The 19,345-nt window shown below is 49.4% G+C and overlaps 1 protein-coding gene across 1 annotated transcript in view; it reads right to left on the reverse strand.

Moving 5' to 3' along the window:
• Positions 1-19,345, reverse strand: part of GRIN2D (glutamate ionotropic receptor NMDA type subunit 2D) — a 51,379-nt gene that overhangs the window by 14,245 nt on the left and 17,789 nt on the right. The window contains exons 7-9 of the mRNA XM_007997424.3: positions 16,560-16,685; positions 16,128-16,357; positions 13,691-13,851 (exon numbers count right to left, since the gene is read on the reverse strand). Of these exons, the coding sequence (XP_007995615.1) occupies positions 13,691-13,851; positions 16,128-16,357; positions 16,560-16,685 (517 nt within the window). The remainder of the gene's footprint in view (positions 1-13,690; positions 13,852-16,127; positions 16,358-16,559; positions 16,686-19,345) is intronic.

Here is a 19,345-nt window from a genome sequence, read left to right on the forward strand (position 1 = left end):
AGACTTTTCAGATTTGCGACGTCTCCAAAAATATACCCGCTATGTGCCTCTGTCAGGATGCTCAAAAGAACAAGGAAGCAAAACCCAGAAAGAGTTAGAATTTGTGCTACAACAGGATCCAAACCAGAGATGAAGGGATGAAGGTGAAATGTGATCCCAAGATGGGGGCTGTGCCCCAGGCTGGAGCAGGCCATAAGGCCACAAGAGCAACTTCTTCAATAAGATGAAATTGACAAGGCTAGGCACAGTGACTGACACCTGTAATCCCAGCACTTGGGAGGCCGAGGTAGGCAGATCACTTGAGGCCAGGAATTTGAGACCAACCTGTTCAATATGGCGAAACCCCACTCTACAAAAAATACAAAAATTAGCTGGGCGTGGTGCTGCACGACTGTAATCCCAGTTATTTGGGAGGCTGAGGCATGAGAATTGCTTGAACCCAGGAGGCAGAGGCTGCAGTGAGCCGAGATTGTGCCACTGTGCTCCAGCCTGAGTGACAGAGTGAGACCCTGTCTCAAAAAAAAAAAGAAATTAACAGAGTGTCTGATACTTCTTTTTTTTGTTGTTGTTGTTGTTGTTGTTGTTGAGACGGAGTCTCGCTCTGTCGCCTAGGCTGGAGTGCTGTGGCTGGATCTCAGCTCACTGCAAGCTCTGCCTCCCTGGTTTACGCCATTCTCTGCCTCAGCCTCCCGAGTAGCTGGGACTACAGGCGCCCGCCACCTCGCCTGGCTAGTTTTTTGTATTTTTTAGTAGAGATGGGGTTTCACTATATTAGCCAGGATGGTCTGACCTCATGATCCGCCCGTCTCGGCCTCCCAAAGTGCTGGGATTACAGGCTTGAGCCACCACGCCCGGCCTAGTGTCTGATACTTCTAACATATTAAGTATATTAAGATACTTCTGAACATATTAAGAAGAGATTTAGACAGTTAACAGATAATTTGGGTTTGAATTAGTTAACTACAAAGAAAACTCAGCCATGAAGCAACTGAAAAAAGAAGGAAAACGAAAAAAGACAAAAAGACAGTTACTAACTCAAGAAAAATAGACCAGGCAGCTGGGCACGGTGGCTCACGCCTATAATCCCAGCATTTTGGGAGCCCAAGGCGGGCGGATCACGAGGTCAGGAGATTGAGACCATCCTGGCTAACACGGTGAAACCCCGGTCTCCACTAAAAATACAAAAAATTCTCCAGGCATGGTGGTGGGTGCCTGTAGTCCCAGCTACTCTGGAGGCTGAGGCAGGAGAATGGCCTGAGCCCGGGAGGTAGAGCTTGCAGTGAGCGGAGATCGTGCCACTGTGCTACAGCCTGGGAGACAGAGCGAGACTCCGTCTCAAAAAAAAAAAAAAGAAAGAAAAAGAAAAATAGACCAGGCATAGTGGCTCACACCTGTCATCTCAACACTGGGAGCCTGAGGTGGGCAGATCCCTTGAGCTCAGGAGTTTGAGACCAGCCTGGCCAACATGGTGAAACCCCATCTCGGCTGGGCAAATGTGGCTCATGCCTGTAATCCCAGCACTTTGGGAGGCGAGGCAGGCCGATCACTTGAGGTCAGGAGTTTGAGACCAGCCTGGTCAGCATGGTGAAACCCCACCTCTACTAAAAATACCAAAATTAGCTGGGTGCAGTGGCACACGCCTGTAGTCCCAGCTAATCGGGAGGCTGAGGCAGGAGAATCACTTGAACCTGGAAGGCGGAGATTGCAGTGAGCTGAGATCATGCCACTGCACTCCAGCTTGGGCGACATAGTGAGACCCTGTCTCAAGAAAAAAAAGAAGAAAGAAAAACAAAGAATTGTGTAGGAGAGGAAAGTAATCATGGTTTACTACTGTGGCAGCTGTGAGAGCATTTACATAGTCATAACATGTAAACACTGAATATTCATCTAGTCAGAGTCACAATGTGGGAGGCTGAATTGATTTAAATAAGAGTATGAGTATGTCTTCCATAGTGAGAAGCGGATGGAAAATGCCTAAAATTGAAAAATCAAGAGGTAGTCATACAAACATGGTATTTAGAGATAGGGAGATAAATCGCAAAATCACACAATAAATGAGGTGAAGGTAGATTCTTTTGGGGTGAGAGAAATGGAGGGTGCCATTTTTTTCCTTAAAGAGAAAATTCTTGCCAGGCACGGTGGCTCATGCCTGTAATCCTGGTGCTTTGGGAGGCTGAGGCAGGAGGATCACTTGAGCCCAGGAGTTCAAGACCAGCCTAAGCAACATAGTGAGAACCTCATCTCTACACACACACACACACAGATACAAATTTAAAAATTAAAATTAGGCCGGGCCTGGTGGCTCGTGTCTGTATTCACAGCACTTCGGGAGGCCGAGGTGGTCAGATTACCTAAGGTCAGGAGTTCGAGACCAGCCTGGCCAACATGGCGAAACCCTGTGTCTACTGAAAATACAAAAATCAGCTGGGTGTGGTGGCAGCTCCTGTAATCCCACCTACTCAGGAGGCTGAGGCAGGAGAATCGCTTGAACCCAGGAGGCGGAGGTTGCAGTGAGCCAAGATTGCACCACTGCACTCCAGCCTGGGTGACAAAGCAAGACTCCATCTCAATAAAATAAAATAAAATAAATCAGATGTGGGGGTGCACACCTGGAGTCCCAGCTGCTTGAGAGGCTGAGGCGGGAGGATCGCTTGAGCCTAGGAGCTTGAGGCCGCAGTGAGCTATGATTGTGCCACTGCACTCCAGCCTGGGTGACAGAGTGCGACCTTGACTCCAAAACCAAACTAAACTAAACTAAAATTCTTGTATTTGACTCTCCAAACTATGTGGATGGAGAACTCTGATAAATATAGAACTAAAAATTAGAAAAAAAAAAAATAAGTAACAAGGGATACTGGGGAAAAAGAATTCAGCAGAAGCAGGAAATCAGAGCAAGAGATGACAATGAGGAACACAGGGGTGTCCTTTGTGAATCATGAAGCTTCCAGGGAGGGGACAAAAGGAGTGATTCTGGGTTGCTCAGGGCACATGTGAGGCAATATAGCCTAGTGGTGAGAAACTGGGCTGTAGAACTGGGCTGTCACGGTTCAAGTCCTAGTTCTGCCACTTAGATGCAGGAAGTTTGCTGTTCCTCATGTTTCCAATAATACCCACCTAAGATTTTTATGAGATCTTAGGGTTTTAGTTGTGTTCCCTCCCCCAAATTCACAAATTGAAGTCCTAGCCCCTGGTACTTCAGAATGCGACCTTATTTGTAGACAGGGCCTCTACAGAGGGAATCCAGTTAAAATGAGATCATTAGGTTGGGTTCTAGTCCAGTATGACTAGTGTCCTTATAAAAAGGGGAACTTGGGCCGGGCGTGGTGGCTCATGCCTGTAATCCAAGCACTTTGGGAGGCTGTGGCAGGCAGATCATCTGAGGTCAGGAGTTCGAGACCAGCCTGAGCAACATGGTGAAACTCCGTCTCTACTAAAAATACAAAAATTACCTGGGCTTGGTGGCACACACCTGTAATCCCAGCTACAGGAGGGAGGCTGAGGCAGGAGAATCACTGGAACCTGGTAGGTGGAGGTTGCAGTGAGCTGAGATCATGTCACTGCACTCCAGCCTGGGCAAAAATCCATCTCAAAAAACAAAACAAAAAAAAGAACTTTGGCCACAGAGACGCACACAGAGGGAAGATGATGGGAACAGATACAGGGATCAAGAGTCAAGAGCCAAGGAGAGAGAGGCCTGGACAGATCCTTCCCTCACAGCCCTCTGAAGGAGCCAAGAGGACACCTAGTCTCCAGGACTATGAATCAAAACATTGATTTGATTAATTTTTTGCAAACTAATTTGAACTTAGTTAGAACAGGACTTGATATATAATAAACATCAAAGTAAATTAAAAAGATACAGGAATAGACCGAGGAGGGTGGCTCACACCTGTAATCCCAGCACTTTGGGAGGCCGAGACAGGTGGATCATGAGGTCAAGAGTTCAAGACCAGCCTGGCCAAGATGGTGAAACCCCATCTCTACTAAAAATACAAAAATCATCTGGGCGTGGTGGCGGGTGCCTGTAATCCCAGCTACTGGGGAGGCTGAGGCAGAAGAATCGCTCGAACCCAGGAGGCGGAGCTTGCAGTGAGCCGAGATTGCGCCACTGCACTCCAGCCTGGGCGACAGAAAGAGACTCTGTCTCAAAAAAAAAAAAAAAAAAAAAACCGGAATGTTCATAATGACCAAATACCGGCAATAACCTGAATGTCCACCAGCAGTAGAATGAAAGAGTTACGGTACATTTATATAATTGTATACTCAATGATATTCAGCAATGAAGGAACAATCTGGTGATAACACTGAGGAAAATAAGCCAGACAGAAAGGTCTTAAATGCACTGTTTGACTCCGTTTAGAGGATGTTCGAAATCAGGCAAAACTAATTATGTGATATTCTGTGGTGACTGGAGGGGCAGGAGAAGCTTTATGAGAAGCTGGGAAATTCACCATATCTCAGTCTGGACCTGGTCACATGGCTGTCTATGAATGTATAAATAATGAGTTACATGCTTTTTGTGCCTCACTGTACCTCACTGTATCTATGTATGTATCTCAATAAAAAAAAAAGATGAAAAATATCTATAAAAAGACACGGGATGAGGTCTCAGCTATTTTTACTTATTAAAGGCTGGTGATGTGGCTGACATTTGTATGGGGAAAAAAAAATACAGGTATCCTGCTTTCTCTGAACTCAAGGCGGGGACAGATTTAGGTTCATTTTGAGAGATGGGGCTCGTCTCTCTTGCTAGTCACATTCTCACCACTTGCTATCCAAAACTTGGGAACCAAGTAGATTCAGAAAGTGGCATCGACTGGGTATGGTGGCTGACACCTGTAATCTCAGCACTTTGGGAGGCCGAAGCAGGTGGATCACTTAAGGTTAGGAGTTCAAGACCAGCCTGGCCAACATGGTGAAATCCCATGTCTACTAAAAATACAAAAATTAGTTGGGGGTGGTGATATATGCCTGTAATCCCAGATACTCGGGAGGCTGAGGCAGGAGAATCGCTTGAACCCGGGAAGCAGAGGTTGCAGTGAGCTGAGATTACATCACTGCACTCCAGCCTGGGCGACAGAGCGAGACCCCATCTCGTGGGATTTCCACCCCTCCCCACCGAGAGTCTCTGAATTCTTGCTCTCCAACTGCAAGGACTGAGCAAGCTGGCAGTGTGAGGTATCCCTGAAGGGGTAAAAGAGGAAAGTGATTCTGTTTGCAGCCATCCCTGCCTTCTGAGGAAGGTGCAAGTGAAGTAGGGGTGGGAGGTGGCAGCCTGGAAAGGCACTCTGCTTTGCCTGAGAGAGAGAGAGAGAGAGAGAGAGAGAGAGAGAGAGAGAGAGAATCTGGAATTCTCAGGGTCCTTCCTGGAGGGAAGGGCTGGGGAGGAATAAAACGGAAGAAGCGGGAAGAGGGAGAGAGGAGTCGGCAGGCTGGCTGGGGAGAATGTTCTGAGTAAGGAAGTGAAAAAGTCCCAGGGTCCTGGGGTGCAGCCAGCGCCCTTTTATGTGTTCTATTCATTATGTTCACTAGGAAACTTTTTGCGTTTGGGTGATGTTGACCTGGGCGGTCCAGTGTGGCAGTGACACGCCACTAGGGCTATGGATCACTTGAAATGTGGCCACTCTGAACCGAGATGTGTTGTGAGTGTAAAATGCCCCTGATTTCAAAGACAGCATGTGGGGAAAAAAAATTATGCAAACGGTCTCAACCATGTTTATACTGATTACGTGTCAAAATAATATTTTGGACATAGGTAAAATATATTATTAAAAGTAATTTCCGGCCAGGCGCGGTGGCTCACGCCTGTAATCCCAGCACTTTGGGAGGCCGAGGCAGGCAGATCACGAGGTCAGGAGATCGAGACCGTCCTGGCTAACATGGTTTCACCTGGGAAACAGATCGAGACTCCATCTCAAAAAAAAAAAAAGAAAAAGTAATTTCACCTACTTTTTATTGTTGTTGTTGAGATGAAGTCTCGTTTTGTCGCCCAGGCTGGAGTACAGTGGCCCGATCTCGGCTCATTACAACCTCCGCCTCCTGGGTTCAAGCAATTCTTCTGCTTCAGCCTCCCAAGTAGCTGGGATTACAAGCACCCGCCACCGTGCCCAGCTAATTTTTGTAGTAGAGACCGGGTTTCACCGTATTGGTCAGGCTGGTCTCGAACTCCTGACCTCAAGTGATCCACCTGCCTTGGCCTCCCAAAGTACTGGGATTACAGGTGTGAGCCACCTAGCCCGGCTTCACCTGCTTCTTCTTCTTCTTTTTTTTTTTTTCGAGACTGAGTCTTACTCTGTCACCCAGGCTGGAGTGCAGTAGTGTGATCACGGCACACGAATCAACCTCTGCCTCCCGGGTTCAAGCGATTCTCCTACCTCAGCCTCCTGATTAGCTGGGATTACAGGCACGCGCCACCACAGCAAGGCTAATTTTTGTATTTTTAGTAGAGACGGGGTTTCACCATGTTGGCCAAGCTGGTCTCGAACTCCTGACTTCAGGTGATATTCCCGCCTCGGCCTCACAAAGTGCTGGGATTACAGGCGTGAGCCACCGTGCCCGGCCACCTGCTTCTTTTTAGGTCTTTTTATGTGGCCACTAAAAACTTAGAATTAAGGCCGGGCATGGTGGCTCAAGCCTGTAATCCCAGCACTTTGGGAGGCCGAGACGGGCGGATCACAAGGTCAGGAGATCGAGACCAGCCTGACTAACACGGTGAAACCCCGTCTCTACTAAAAAAATACAAAAAACTAGCCGGGCGAGGTGGTGGGTGCCTGTAGTCCCAGCTACTCGGGAGGCTGAGGCAGGAGAATGGCGTAGACCCGGGAAGCGGAGCTTGCAGTGAGCTGAGATCCGGCCACTGCACTCCAGCCTGGGTGACAGAGCAAGACTCCGTCTCAAAAAAAAAAAAAAAAAAAAAAAAAACAAAAAAAAAACCTTAGAATTACACTTCAGTGCATGCCGAATTCATTCTACAGGACAGTGCTGTTCCCAGTCTTCAGTCCACAGCCCCGCTTACTGCCAGTGGGGGTTTATGTGAGGATTAAGGGAGGGGTGGGTTCCAATTCTGGTAATAAGCCCTGGAACTGGGAAGACAAACTGTGGCCAGTGAGATGGTCCAGAAAGTGAATTAAATCCTGCAAAAAGGAGCTAGAAGCCAGGGTGACCGCGAGAAACCCAGGAATTTGCAGAATTCTCAGGAAGAGGGGTTGGAGCCAATGTCATCTAGATCCAGGGCATGAAGACCCTGAATGACATCAGGGTGAAGGAAAGCAAAGGAAGAGATGACGAAGGGAAAAAAGTACAAGTGAGAGAAAGAAGAGAAGGAGGAAGAGGAAGAAAGGAACAAGAGAAGAGAAGAAGGCAAGGAGGGAAGAAAAATAACAGAACATATTTTAAAAATACAGTTTTAGTTCTACAGTCTGTTGTGACAGCCACTAGCCAGATGTAGTTATTGAGCTCTTGAAATACACCGAGTTCGAACTAACATGTGCCATGAGGATAACTATACACTAGATCCCCCGCCAAAAAGTACCAATAAAAACATAAAACATCTTATTAATTTTTATATTGATTGCATGTCAAAATAACATTTTGGAACTATTGGAGTACATAAAATAAATTTTGAGGCCAGGTGTGGTAGCTCAAACCTGTAATCCCAGCACTTTGGGAGGCCAAGATGGGCAGATCACCTGAGGTGAGGTGTTCGAGACCAGCCTGACCAACATGGTAAAACCCCGTCTCTATTAAAAATACAAAAAATAAAATTATACAGAAAGCAATAAAGTCAGTCATATTTCTAAATATATATATACATACATATAATAAAATACAAAAAAAAAAAAACTTATCCAGGCATCGTGGCACATACTTGTACTCCCAGCTACTCGGAAGGCTGAGGGAGGGGAATTGCTTGAACCCGGGAGGCGGAGGTTGCAGTGAGCCAAGATCGCACCACTGCACCCTAGCCTGGACGAGAATGAGACTCCATGTCAAAAAAAAAAAAAAAAATCATAAAGTAAATTTCAGGCCGGGTGCAGTGGCTCACGCCTGTAATCCCAGCACTTTGGGAGGCCAAGACGGGGGGATCACGAGGTCAGGAGATCGAGACCATCCTGGGTAACATGGTGAAACCCTGTCTCTACTAAAAATACAAAAAAAAAAAAAAAAAAATTAGCCGGGTGCAGTGGCGGGCGCCTGTAGTCCCAGCTACTCGGGAGGCTGAGGCAGGAGAATGGCATGAACCCGGGAGGCAGAGCTTGCAGTGAGCCGAGATTGCGCCACTGCACTCCAGCCTGGGCGACAGAGCGAGACTCCGTCTCAAAAAATATATAATAATAAAAAAATAAAATAAAAATAAATTTCAGTGTGTCTACTAGAAAATTGTAAATGATGCAGAGGTTCCCCAGCACTGCTCTAAAAAGACAGAAGGAAACCCCTCAAACCACTGACATCAAGGAAGGGGGAGGGACAGTTCTTCATTTTGACAATAACCAAGTGTTGGCAAAGAAATTGATTAATGAAAGGGAGAAAAGGGAATTGAGGAAGGAAAAACTTCATTCCCCAAGCAGGGGAATGTGAAGGAAGACTACAGGTGCCGGGCACAAGAGGGCTCTCCAGATGGGGGAGCCCTGGGAAGAGGGCTGAGGAGCCCATCAAGCTTCAAAGCTGACGAGAAGGCATGAGGCTGGTGAAAGAAGGGTGATTAGAGACAAATGTGAGGCTTTTCCTGCCCATAGGTTCCTCGCACCTTTGAATGCGGAAGACCAGCTGGGCAAACCACATGACCACGCCCCACCCCACCATGCTGCTGATTGGTCCATGCTGGCATAGACACTTGCCCCGCCCCCCAGCTGGACCAATCAGATCCTCAGTATGTGGGGCTGTGACATAGAACCATTTCCCAGAGCCACTTGATGGGCAGGAGGGATTGTTGACCCCCGTAATAGGGAGTCGGAAATTCGGGCTCAGGAGCAAGTAAGGGGTGTAGCTCCCATTGGAACCCAGGACCATCTGGTTTTTTTTTGTTTTTTTTTTTTTTTTGCGACAGAGTCTTGCTCTGTCGCCCACGCTGGAGTGCAGTGCAGTGGCGCGATCTTGGCTCACTGCAGCCTCCACCTCATGAATTTAAGCAATTCTCTCGCCTCACCCTATGGAATAGCTGGGATTACAGGTGTGTGCCACCACACCTGGCTAATTTTTGTCTTTTTAGTAGAGATGGGGTTTCGCCAAGTTGGCCAGGCTGGTCTTGAACTCCTGACCTTAAGTGATCCGCCCGCCTCAGCCTCCCAAAGTGCTGGGATTGTAAGCGTGAGCCTCTGGGCCCGGCCTCCATCTGGTTCTAAACTCACTGCTGTTAAGCATCCCCAGGATGCTGTGAGAAACTCCCAGGCCATGGGGGCATCCTATGGGGAGATGTAGAAAACCGTCCTCCAGAAAGAAGGGAATTAGATGGGGTGCAACTTGGAAGCAAACAGAGCTGAACAAAAAGACGGCCAGAGAGAAACTCCATGTTTCAAGATCTGATATACTTTAAGGGGTAGATATTTATAACATCTGTGTGTTTTCCACCTCCCTCCATTAGAAGGGAGGCTTCAAGTCACCAGGGACCTAGGCATCTGGCACAGAGCCGAACACATCCAAGGTACTTGGTAAGGACTTCTTGAAAGTAATGAATCGATAGATGAATGCACAATGTAAAAAATTTACTTTTTGCTGGGCGTGGTGGCTCACGCCTGTAATCCCAGCACTTTGGGAGGCCAAGGCGGGTGGATCACGAGGTCAGGAGATCGAGACCATCCTGGCTAACACAGTGAAACCCTGTCTCTACTAAAAATACAAAAAATTAGCCGGGCGTGGTGGCGGGCGCCTGTAGTCCCAGCTACTCGGGAGGCTGAGGCAGGAGAATAGCGTGAACCCAGGAGGCGGAGCTTGCAGTGAGCCCAGATCGCGCCACTGCACTCCAGCCTGGGCCACAGAGGGAGACTCTGTCTCAAAAAAAAAAAAAAAAAAATTTACTTTTCCCGTTCTGTGCTGTGTGTTAACATCTCTGTCTATAATTCTACAAATTCAATACCTATTTTAGGCCTCAGGCAAGGGGGTGTTGTTCTGGGCCCCATTTTTTTTTTTGTGAAACAGAGTGTTGCTCTTGTTGCCCAGGCCAGAGTGCAGGCACGATCTCGGCTAATCACAACCTCTATCTCCCAGGTTCAAGCGATTCTCCTGCCTCAGCCTCCCAAGTAGCTGGGATTACAGGTGTATGCCACCACACCCAGCTAACTTTTTGTATTTTTAGTAGAGATGGGATTTCACCATGTTGGCCAGGCCACCCACCTCAGTCTACCAAAATGCTGGGATTACAGGCAGATTTGAGATTGTTAATGGTATTTTTAAGCTATCATGCGAGCCCTGGACTTCTTATTGGAGAGATAAAGAAACCTCTGTCTGTTAAAGCACTCCTAGCTAATGTGGGGAACTGATCTATTTTGTTAACTGTTGTTATCCAGTGCAGGAACTATACCTGGCATAAAGTTGGTGCTCTTAAATTTTTTTTTCTTTTTTTTTTTTTTTGAGACAGGGTCTTGCTCTGTTACCCAGGCTAGAGTGTAGTGGTGCAATCATAGCTCACTGCAGCCTCCATCCCCTGGGCTCAATGATCCTTCGACCTTAGCCTCCCAAGTAGGTGGGACTACAAGTGCGCACTATGACGCCTGGCTAATTTAAAAATGTTTTGTTAGCCAGGCGCGGTGGCTCACGCCTGTAATCCCAACACTTTGGGAGGCCGAGGCAGGTGGATCACCTGAGGTCAGTAGTTCCAGACCAGCCTGAACAAAATGGCAAAACGCCGTCTCTACTAAAAATACAAAAATGAGCTGGGTGTGGTGGCAGGCGCCTGTAGTCCCAGCTCCTTGGGAGGCTGAGTCAGGAGCATCACTTAAACCTGGGAGGCAGCAGTTGTAGTGAGCCGAGATTGCACCACTGCACTCCAACCTGGGCGACAGAGCGAGACTCCATCTCAAAAAAAAAAAAACATTTTTTTTTTGTGAATCAAGGGGTCTCACTATGTTTCACAGGCTGGTCTTGAACTCCTGGTCTTAAGTGATCCTCTCACCTTGGCCTCATGAAGCTTTAGGATTACAGGTGTGAGCCACTGCAACAGGCATTAGAAATTTTTTAAGCCAGGCATGGTGTCTCACGCCTCTAATCCCATAACTTCGGGAGGCTGAGGCAGGCAGATCACCTCATGTCAGGAGTTCAAGACCAGCCTGACCAACATGGTGAAACCTCGTCTCTACCAAAAATACAAAAATTAGCCAGTCATAGTAGTGCACGCCTGTAATCCTAGCTACTCAGGAGGCTGAGGTGGGAGAATTGCTTGAACCCAGGGGACGGGGAGGTTGCAGTGAGCTGAGATCGAACTACTACACTCCAGCCTGGGTGACAGAGTGAGACCCTGTCTCCAAACAAACAAACAAAAACAGAAATCAGATCGTACCCTTCCTTACATAAAGTCTCCACTCCCCAAGGCTTCTCACTGCCCTTAGTATAAAGTCCAGCCCTGACCTTGGCCTCATGCCCAGAATCCTCCCCTCATCTACTCTCTCACCTCAGCTCCTTGCCCTTCACCCACACTGGCCTTCTTGCTGTTCCTCCAGTAAACCAACACCACACCTTCCTCAGGCCCTTTGCACACCCTGTTTCCTCCACCTGAAGGCTTTGCTTCCGGAAGTCCACCTGGCTGGCTCTTTCACCTCCTGCAGGGCTCTGCACAAATGTCACCTCCTCCGAGAAGCCTGCCCTGAACACCCTGGTGAAAATATCCCAGCCCAGCCACCCTCTAGCTCACCATCACTTTCTGAAAAGATCTTGATTTTTCTGTTTGCATGTTTATTGTTCATTTCCCACCCCTAGACCTAGGAATCGGGTCTATTTGTTCACTGCCCGGTGTAGAGTAGAGGAGAAGAAAAGTGCACACGGAAGGACTAAGTAAATGCAGGACGGGGAGAGAGTTACTGTGCTCAGCCTTGTCGGAATCGTGGGCTGCACTTTGGGGCCTCAACTCAACTTTTTTTGTTTTGTTTTCTTTTTGAGACGGAGTCTCTCTCTGTTGCCCAGGCTGGAGTGCAGTGGCGCAATCTCGGCTCACTGCGACCTCCGCCTCTTGCGTTCAAGTGATCCTCCTGCCTCAGCCTCCCAAGCTGCTGAGATTATAGGCGCCCACCACCATGCCCGGCTAATTTTTGTGTTTTAAGTACAGACAAGGTTTCTCCATGTTGGCCAGGCTGTTCTCGAACTCCTGACCTCAAATGATCTTCCTGTCTTGGCCTCCCAAAGTGCTGGGATTACAGGTGCCTGTCCCCACACCCAGCCTAATTTTTTTTTTTTTTTTCTCGAGATGGAGTCTTGCTCTGTCACCCAGGCTGGAGTGCAGTGGCACGATCTCGGCTCACTGCAAGCTCCACCTCCCGGGTTCACGCCATTCTCCTGCCTCAGCCTCCCCAGTAGCTGGGACTACAGGCGCCCGCCACCACGCCCAGCTAGTTTTTTGTATTTTTTTTTTTTAGTGGAGACGGGGTTTCATAGTGTTAGCCAGGACGGTCTCAATCTCCTGACCTTGTGATCTGCCTGCCTCCCAAAGTGCTGGGATTACAGGCGTGAGCCACCGCGCCCGGCCATAATTTTTGTATTTTAAGTAGAGATGGGGTTTCACTATGTTGGCCAGGTGGTCTCCAACTCCTGACTTCAGGTGATCTGCCCACCTCCATCTCCCAAAGTGCTGAGATTATAGGCGTGAGCTACCGAACCTGGCCTCTGAATTTAACTTCATCCCTATGATCTGGGAAAGGGATGTAAAAAGATAAACACAATCCAAGCATTGATTCCAGTGAGTTCAGGTCTAATGATAATGATAATATCAGCAAACACTGATAGTGCACCAGGCACTGTTCTAAATAAATAAATAAATGTTCTGAATGGATTAACTAGTTTAATTCCCTTTTTTTTTTTTTTTTTTTTTTTTTTTTTTTTTTTGAGATGGAGTCTCGCTCTGTTGCCAGGCTGGAGTACAGTGGCATGATCTCGGCTCACTGCAACCTCCAACTCCCGGGTTCAAGCTATTCTCCTGCCTCAGCCTCCTGAGCAGCTGGGACTACAGGCGCGTGCCACCATGCCTAGCTAATTTTTGTATTTTTAGTAGAGACGGGGTTTCACCATGTTGACCAGTATGGTCTAGATCTCCTGACCTCGTGATCCACCTGCCTTGGCCTCTGAAAGTGCTGGGATTACAGGCGTGAACCACCGTGCCCGGCTTGCTAGTATAATTCTTGTAACGACCTTATGATCATTACAGTTGGGATACTCTTGTTATCCTCATTTTACAGAGGAGGAAACAGAGGTTCAGAGAGGCTGAGTAACTTGCCCAAGGTCACAAAGCCAAGAAGGGGAAGAGCAAAGATTTGAGCCCTGTCAGTCTCACCCCAGAATCCAGAACTACTGCATCCCAGAAAATATCCCAAGGAACCTATTCCTGGGAGGAGGAGTCCACTTCCACCCTGGATGACCTCCACCCCCCAAGCTGACCCACCCAGGGCTGACCTCTGGGACTGAAGGAATGAACCTGGACCCCTTGCCAACTCTGAGCATCCTCAGGTCCCCAGTGGCCCCACCCCCACCCCCGGCCCGCATCTGCGCTGACCCTGCCTTGAGCTGAGTGAGCGCTTCCTCTACGCGGGGCTGGTTGTAGCGCATCATGTAGCTGTGCATATCGGGATAGTTGCTGCGGATGTTCTTCTCCGTGGACCCGTTGGGCACGGTCCCAAACTTCAGGGGCGGGTACTGCTCCTGGGGCCTCTGGAACTGGGGCAGAATGGGGAGTGATTAGGGCACCCTCCGCAGGGACATCCCTAACACAAAGCCCCCATTCCGAGAGACACCCGATATCTGGCAGGCACCCCGGTCCCAGAAGTATTCCGTATTTCTCAGCACTTGCTCACTACCTCAGGAAATGCTTTTTCACTCCCACCCAGCACACACAGTTGCAGACACGTAATCCAAAAGTTCATGAGAAGCCTCCCTGAGGCCCCTGATGTGCCAGGCGTTAAGCCTTCACTTACTGAATCGCGGGAGGTCCCGGGGGCAGAGACTGGCATGGCAGGAGCTGGGGCCTGTTGCTATTTACCAATCCGTTCAGAAATAGTTCACTATTTATTTATTTGTTTATTTATTTATTGAGAAGGAGTCTCGCTCTGTCGCCCAGGCTGGAGTGCAGTGGCGCAATCTCGGCTCACTGCAAGCTCCGCCTCCCGGGTTCATGCCATTCTCCTGCCTCAGCCTCCCCAGTAGCTGGGGCTACAGGCGCCCGCCACCACGCCCTGCTATTTTTTTGTGTTTTTTAGTAGAGACGGGGTTTCCCCGTGTTAGCCAGGATGGTCTCGATCTCCTGACCTCAATGATCCGCCCACCTCGGCCTCCCAAACTGCTGGGATTACAGGCGTGAGCCACCGCGCCCGGCCTCACTTTTTTTTTTCTTTAAACGGAGTCTCGCTCTTGTTGCCAGGCTGGAGTGCAATGGCGCAATCTCGGCTTACTGCAACCTCCACCTCCCAGGTTCAAGCGATTCTCCTGCCTCAGCCTCCCGAGTAGCTGGGATTACAGGTGCCCGCCACCATGCCCAGATAATTTTGTATTTTTAGTAGAGATGGGTTTCTCCATGTTAGCCAGGCTGGTCTCAAACTCCCGACCTCAGGGGATCCGCCTGCCTTGGCCTCTCAAAGTGCTGGGATCACAGGTATGAGCCACCGCGCCCAGCCAACTAAAACAAGTTTTGTAAAACCAAACTTACTACATAAGATGCAGTCAACTATTCTATTCTATTCTACTCTACACCATTCCATTAAAAACTGCTTATTGCAACCCATCAAACTGATTTCTCAAGCCTCTAATAGGTCATGTCACCCAGCTGGTTAATCACTTTAGTCTCAAAGTGTGCTCTGCAAACCACCAGTCCCTCAACAAATGGTGATTGCAGTGAGGTGCGTACAGGAATGGAGGGAGTGAGCATTTAGAACGATTTGACAGGATCGTTATTTGTCTGTTGAATCTAATAAATAAAAATATGAGTTTGGCTCTCTTTTTGAGGCAGAGTCTCACTGTGTCACCCAGGTTAGAGTGCAGTAGTGTAATCATGGCTCACTGCAACCTCCACCTCCCTGGTTCAAGCGATTCTCCCGCCTCAGCCTCCTGAGTAGCTGGGACTACAGGCACCCACCACCACACCTGGCTAATTTTTGTATTTTTAGTAGAGACAAGGTTTCACTATGTTGGCCAGGCTGGTCTCAAACTCCTGACCTCAGGTGATCCACCCACCTCGGCCTCCCAAAGTGCTGGGATTACAGGCGTGAGCCACGGTGCCTGGCCAGGTTTGACTTTTGTCTGTCTTGGTTTTAGACCTTATTTTACTTTTCTAATAATTCATTTCCGTTGAATTTTACAAAAGCATTGACTGCAATAGACTAGAAGTTTCTTTCTTTCTTTTTTTCTTTTTATTTTTTTGAGACGGAGTCTCACTCTGTGGCCCTGGCTGCAGTGCAGTGGTGCCATCTCCGCTCACTGCAAGCTCCACCTTCTGGATTCACGCCATTCTCCTGCCTCAGACTCCAGAGTAGCTGGGACTACAGGCGCCCGCCACCACGCCTGGCTAATTTTTTGTACTTTTAGAAGAGACGGGGTTTCACGTGTTAGCCAGGATGGTCTCGATCTCCTGACCTCGTGATCCGCCCACCTCGGCCTCCCAAAGTGTTGGGATTACAGGCGTGAGCCACCGCACCCGGCCTTAGGAGTTTCAAAAATTAATCTTTCCTCACAGTTTGAGAGAAGCACTGGTTCTAGAATATCCCATCTGGCACAACTGCCCCTAGAACATTCAAGGACACCCTCTTCCCTAGGAATATTTAAAATGGCGCATCGTGAACCGTGTTCTTTCTCCATCCACAACATTCCATTCTACCATTCTGGAATTCAGAGACCCCTTCCCGCCCTCCCCCCACTCCCTCCCCCGCAAGAATCCCCTCTAATCTACCACATGCCAAGCTCTGTGACCTCCAGCCCCAGCCCATCCCTGGACCCACACACACCTTGCGATCACTGAGCCCGGACACGGTATCCACGTACTCCTCCTGGATCATGAAGGCGGCCAGGTTGGCTGTGTAGCTGGCGAGGAAGATGACGGCGAAGAAGGCCCACACCAGCACCATGATTTTGCTGGTGGTTCCCCGGGGGTTCTCCACGGGCACTGAATTATTGAACACCAGGGCCCAAAGCAGCCAGATGGATTTCCCAATGGTGAAGGTTGAGCCGCCAGGGCCTGCAGGGGGCCAGGACGTGGACATGGACTCCAAATCCCTTCTCAATAAGGGAGCAAAAGAAAGAACTACAATTCCCAGTGGCCCTCAAGGCATCTGGCGCCCTAGCTTGACCCCCCCACCCAGGGGCTGCTGGGAAATGTAGTTCTCTCTCTCTGTGGTTCGGGAGCTCTGAGGCAGGGGGATGGAGGAAGGGGGACTCACGCTTGCCCGTGGCCAGGCTACGGTTGTAGCCAACAGGACTGAGGTACTCGAAGATGAAAACAGTGACGGCGACCACAGTGAGGCACATGACGAACATCATCACCCACACAGCAGGGCTGTAGGGCTCTGGGGACAAGGGAGTGTGTGGTCATGGCTCAGCCAAGCAAAAGACTAGGGGATCAGGCCGGGGCCATGCCTCCCGCCTGTACTCCCAGAACTTTGGGAGGCTGAGGCAGGAGGATCACTTGACACCTGGAGTTCAAGACCAGCCTGGCCAACATAGTGAGACCCTGTCTCTACAAAAAAAAAAAACAAAAAAAACCTAGGGTACTACCTGAAGGTGAACAAGGTGCAGCCCAGATCTGACCCCATCCTATTCTGGCCCTAACTCTGCTTCTCCATCACCGAGATAGTCTTATGGCTCACCCACACCCCTAAGAGGCAGCCATTCTCAAAGAGAGCCATCACAGGCATTTCTGTGGTTTCAGCCACAAATAGAAACTGTCTCCTAAATGTTTCCTGAGTCACAGGCCCAAGCCTCCACCTACCCCAGCCATCCCCCCCAGGCCATTCATCATGTCCCATGCTGAGCCCAGACTAGCTCCCACGCTCCCCATAATGGGAGCCCCACCATCCACCCAGTCACAGGCCCAAACCCCATGTGCCATCCTCCCTCCCTCTCCCTCGCTGGCCACAGCCTGTCAGTCTCCAGCCCTATGCTCCTGCCCCTGATGCTACTTGGGCCTCTCTTTTCCATTCTCATGGCCTCATCTCCCACCAACTATTTCCCCAGCCTCCCGAGCTCCCGTCTGTCCCCTACACAGCACAGAGACAACCTGGCCCCTCCCCTGCTTACAGCCCTCCCCGGACTTCCTAGCACCCCCAGGACAAAGTCCCTGCCACTCAGCCTTGTCAAACTCTCCTCTCTGGCCTGATCACTCTGTCAATCACCCATGCTTTAACTACTCAGAACTCACAGGTGGCTAGGTGTGGTGGTTCACGCCTGTAATCCCAGCACTTTGGGAGGCTGAGGTGGGAGGATCACCTAAGGTCAGAAGTTGAAGACCAGCCTGGCCAACATGGTGAAACCCCATCTCTACTAAAAATACAAAATTAGCTGGGCATCTTGGTGGATGCCTGTAGTCCCAGCTATTCAGGAGGCTGAAGCAGGAGAATTGCTTGAACCCAGGAGGTGGAGATTGCAGTGAGCTGAAATCGTGCCACTGCACTCCAGCCTGGGTGACAGAGCAAGACTCTGTCTCAAACAAAGAAAAAAAAAAAAAGAGAGAGAGAGAACTCGCAGGTGCCTGAACCAGTGACACCCTCTCTTACTTGTCTCCTAGGTGCCCCTGCTAGAGGTAACACCCTGCGCTGTCCTAGACAACCTCCCATTCACGGGTCCCCTCCTCACATTTGATAACCGTGTGTCGCCCCTGGAGCTCACCAACAATAAACCCAAATCACCATTTCATTGAGATTAGGACCAGGTGATTCAACTTCCCAGGGCCAAGTGTGAGCTGCCAGGACTGCCCCCGTCACAGCAAGGTCAGCACCCTGGACTGTCACTGCGGCAGCTGGGGACACGCCTGTCACCTCTGCTGGGCAACTTGGTGGGGCATAAATAGGACCTTGTCACTCCCCTGCAGTGTGCTGCCTGCAAACAGGGGCCCCACGTGGTGCTTCTCAGTGTGCCCTGCAGAGACCTTGGTGCAAAGAGGAGGCCACAGGAGACACCGTTGGGCAAAATAAACAGAAAACAAAACACAAAGGAAGGGATGGCTCTTCTTCCCGCCCCTCCCCTCTCCCAGGAGCTTTGCTCACACTTCAGAGAGCAAGTGGAAACTGACAAGCACTGTTGCCCTTGGCGGATGTACGCTTCTCTGGCTCAGTAATGGGCCATCTACCCTATCCATCCCAAAGCCACCAGCCCATCTGGTAGGCAGCTCCCTAACCACACCCTGCGTCTGTCTGTTGTCACCTTTCTATTGCACACCCCCACTCTGTCTCTGGCATGAGCCTTGCAGTAGCATCTCCACCAGCCACTTGCTTCCACAAACTGGGATTTTTTTCTTTTTTCTTTTTTTGAGATAGAGTCTGGCTCTGACATCCAGGCTGGAGTGCAGTGGTGCCATCTTGGCTCACTGCAACCTCTGCCTCCTGGGTTCAAGCCTTCCTTACACCTCAGCCTCCAGAATAGCTGGGATTACACAGAGCTGGATATTTTAAAAACCTAAATCTCATTATATATCCCCACACCATCTCTGTAGTTAAAACCCTTGTCCAGGTTCAGTGGCTCACACCTGTAATCCCAGCATTTTGGGAGGCTGAGGTGGGCGGATCACCTGAGGTGAGGAGTTTGAGACTAACCTGGCCACCATGGTGAAACCCCGTCTCTACTAAAAATACAAAAATTGGCCAGGCGTGGTGGTGCTTGCCTGTAATCCCAGTTACTTGGGAGGCTGAGGCAGGAGAATCGCTTAAACCCAGGAGGGAGGTTGAGGTTGCAATGAGCCGAGATTACGCCACTGCAACTGCATTCCAGCCTGGGCGACAGAGTGAGACTCTGTCTCAAAAAAAAAAAAAAAAGAGAGAGAGAGAAGTTTATCTTCTGTCTCCTTCACAAGGCTGAGAGATCCTAGCGGATAGGGATTTGTGTCTTCCTCCTTTGCCACTGTGTTCCCAGTGTGGAGCCCACCGCCTGGCACATAGTAGGTGCTCAGTAAACACTGATGGTGACTTAAGTGTTTACAAGGTGTTGGTACCATGCTAATTTGTTCTCTTCGTCT

This window comes from Chlorocebus sabaeus, chromosome 6 (genome assembly GCF_047675955.1).
Source record: "Chlorocebus sabaeus isolate Y175 chromosome 6, mChlSab1.0.hap1, whole genome shotgun sequence".
NCBI lineage: Eukaryota > Metazoa > Chordata > Mammalia > Primates > Cercopithecidae > Chlorocebus > Chlorocebus sabaeus.